General features: G+C 64.2%; 2 protein-coding genes across 2 annotated transcripts in view, besides 2 other annotated features; both read left to right on the forward strand.

Moving 5' to 3' along the window:
* On the forward strand, window positions 1-1,937 carry Tco025E_09220 (trans-sialidase; the record flags this gene model as incomplete). Its single annotated transcript, XM_029376044.1, has 1 exon — window positions 1-1,937. A coding segment is annotated over one exon (1,937 nt), but the record flags the coding sequence as incomplete, so codon positions are not given.
* Window positions 1,938-2,212: 275 nt separating this feature from the next.
* Window positions 2,213-2,253: a microsatellite.
* Window positions 2,254-2,332: 79 nt separating this feature from the next.
* Window positions 2,333-2,370: a microsatellite.
* Window positions 2,371-2,671: 301 nt separating this feature from the next.
* The window catches only part of Tco025E_09221 (uncharacterized protein), a gene marked incomplete at both ends in the record, with an annotated part of 1,248 nt that continues 661 nt past the window's right edge, over window positions 2,672-3,258 (forward strand). Inside the window, one exon of the mRNA XM_029376045.1 lies at window positions 2,672-3,258. This exon is cut by the window's right edge and continues 661 nt beyond it. Within this exon, the coding sequence (XP_029223844.1) occupies window positions 2,672-3,258 (587 nt within the window).

Below are 3,258 nucleotides of genomic sequence, written 5' to 3' on the forward strand. Positions count from 1 at the left end.
GGGCTCCTGCGTTGATTGTTGGTGAGGTTCAGAGGTCCGTGGGCGAGCGGGGAGAGCGACGAGTCTCGTGGGGGGAACCCCGGCCGTTGGATTCCATACTTGCCGGACAGATGCAGCAGCAATCGTGGGAGGGGCTGGGACCCGCGCGCATGTCCAGAGGCGTCGCGGTTGGGGACGCGACGGTTCTTTTCCCTCTTGCGGGATTCACTACCGACGGAACAGGCAGGCGTGCATGCACCGTCATGCGCTCCGAGGACAATGGGGGCAGCTGGAGGCTTCATGCGGCGCCTGTGGTTGCTCAGGACTGTAACTCTGCCACGCTTCTCGAGTGGGAGGGGAAACTCTTCATGGCCACCTCCGGATTTTCTCAGTGGCGGCGCAGGGTCTTCGAATCCGGTGACGAGGGGAAGACGTGGAACGAGGCAGCCGGGCCCTTCGCACGCCTGTTGGGCGACGCACACGCATTGCCTCTGCTCGACCCTTCTGCCGCCCTCATCACTGCGACCATCGCGGGCAGGAGTGTGCTGCTGTACACCACGCTGTCGGCCCATAGTGTTGAGCGCCAAACGCACCACTTACTCCACCTGTGGCTCTCCGACGGTGCTCGGGCCCACGATGTTGGGCCAATATCTACTGCTGCTGAGGCGGGCCACGCCCCCTTCAGCTCGCTGCTGTACACAAGAGGTGAGTTGTTTGCCCTCTACTCGAGGGTGGGTGAGAGTGGAAGCTCAGACAGTCTTGTTTTTGCGCGCCTCTCGCAGCAGCTGCAGCGCATCAAGACCGTGCTGCAAACTTGGAAGGATGTGGACGCCAGAGTCGCAAAGCTCTGCAGCTCCGACACCGCCGCTGCGAAGGGCGCCGCAGAACCCGCTGCTGCCTGCGTCGGTGCTATGCCAACGGACGGGCTGGTTGGGTTTTTGTCGAACAATGGCAACAATACTCACTGGAAGGACGAGTACCTTGGGGCGGGCGCCACAGTGTCTGGAGCAGAGAAGGTTGTCAATGGCTTTGCGCTGGCAGGGCGTGGTGCATCGATTGTGTGGCCGGTGGGCGGAGGACGGCGGAATCCCGGGCACGATTCCGTGGGCGAAGAGGTGACGCTTGTGGCGATGGTGACCATCAACGAAGCGCCACCGACCGTCACCCCACTGCTGGGCGTGGGGACGGCGGAGGCTGGAATGTATCTGGGGCTGTGGTACGACGAGGAGAAGCGCTGGAGGACGGACTTCGGGGCGGAAGGAGGGAACGCACAAACACTGGCGTGGGAGGAGGGGAAGGCATACCGAGTGGTGCTCACGGTGGAAAACGGCACGGGCTTGGCATACGTCGACGGACAGCTTGTGGGGAGTTTGGAGGAGAAACCTCCATTTGTTGATGTGCTTCCTCCGCATCTGCCTCCTCGTGAGCATTTTCCACGTGAGAGGCCGCCGGAGAGGGTCTCGCACATCTTTGTTGGGGAATACAGGTACCGCGAAGTAAACGCAGAGGCCCACGTGACGGTGAAGAACGTCTTGCTGTATAACCGCTGCTTCAACGCCAGTGAGGTTGCCGCTCTGCAGGAGAAGGAAAAGGAGGAGGCCAGCGTGACTGCGCCGGAGGAGGTGCCGCTTCGCACCGCCGCATCCGCCGTCAGTGACCCGACGAACTCTGCGCACGACGAGGCTGCAGCAGCTGGCAGGGTGACGGAGGAGCCGTCAGGAGCAGCCGGCACTGGCCCCGCGACGACCGACGCGGCTGGGAGTTCTGCGGGGGATGCGTCGGTGCCGCGCGGTGCACCGGCGCCGGGCCTAAATAACGCCTCCGCCGCACTTGCAAAGGAGGCTGCGGGCACAGTGCAGAGGGAGGCTGGGGGCGGCGACGGCTCTGCGCGTGGGCGTGTGTCTGCGGTGCTCTCGCTGCTTCTGCTTGCGCTGTGGGGCCTCTCCGCGCTGTGCTGAGCGGCGGTGGCGTCGCTGGGCAGCGGCGCGCAGAGGGAACGCGTGTGCGTCCCCCTCCAAGTTAATTGCTGATCCGCTGCGGATCGTATTTGCCTCCCGGTCATGTGCGAGTTCTCCCGTTGGGTTGAACGCCGGGAATAATTCTTTTCCTTTTTTTCTTTTTGAAATACTTTTTTCTTGCTTTGCTTCGCCCACACTCCCCACGGAGGGGCGGGCGCCACTCGCGGCTGCCGGCTGCTCCCGCCCAGAGACGCGCAGAGCGGACGGTTCTTCGTGCGCCGCGCGGAGGAGGCGGCGGATGGGCGGGGCGGCGGCGCGCTGAGGTGCCGCCAATGAAAAAGTGAGCGCTGCGTGGACAATGAGGGGGGCGTATTGGGGTGGAGCGAACATATATCTTTTGGGTTTTCCTTTTTTCTTTTGTTTTTGTTTTCTGGAGGCGGAAATGCACGCGGCGCGGTGTTGGCGTGCGTGGTCAGCCGTATTTGTCTGCCTGCATCGTTTTCCGTTTTAATTGTTTTTGCTCTTCCGTAAGTCTTCTTTTTTGCTCACTTTGTTTATGCACGGCGATCGTGCGACTCACCGCGGGCAGGACCGCCGCGCCGTGCCCGGTGTGGCTGCCGTGCTGCTTCCCTCCTGCCTCCTTCGCTGCGTGCGGGCGTGGCTGGTGATGTGCCTCTCTCTCTTTCCTTTCCTTTCCTCTCTGTGTGTGTCTTTGGGTGCCGTCTGCCGCGGGCATGCCGTGCGCCCCGGCGTGTTCGCCTTCTTTTTGGCGACTGCGGCGGCGTGGTGTTGGGGGCGGGCGGGGCCTCTTTTTTCTGCGGCTGCGCTCGCCGTGGGGATGTGTTGCGTTGCCCCAGCCGCGCGGAGAGGGGCTTGTCGATTCCCCCGCGTGTTTGTTTGGGTGTCTGCAGCGGCACCGGGGGGTAAAATGCGGAGCCCCAAACGCTGCTGCTCTGCTGCGTGTTTCTGCGGAGCGAACTCGTGCGTCTCGGCGCACTGGCGGGTTGAGGGTTGGGCCGACTGCGGGGACTGTGGCGGCTGCGGCAGCCCGTGCCCGTGCCCTGCTGATTTGTTGCGGCGACCGGCGGCGGATGCATGCGGGCCGCTCGGGGCACGTGCTTGTTTTTTTTGCCCCGCACGCTTGTTTGTTGCGTTGCCCGCCACGCGGCGGCGGTGCTGGCGCCCCGCACGAGGAGGAGCCCGCAGCCGCCGCCCCGCAGGAAACGACGCGGGCCGCGGCACGCACCGCCGGTCAGACGCGCGGCTTCCCCCCGCGGGCACCGTCACCCGCACCTTCGCGTGGCGGCGGCGGCACTTGGCT

Source organism: Trypanosoma conorhini (assembly GCF_003719485.1).
Source record: "Trypanosoma conorhini strain 025E chromosome Unknown Tco_14.4_contig_01024, whole genome shotgun sequence".
NCBI lineage: Eukaryota > Euglenozoa > Kinetoplastea > Trypanosomatida > Trypanosomatidae > Trypanosoma > Trypanosoma conorhini.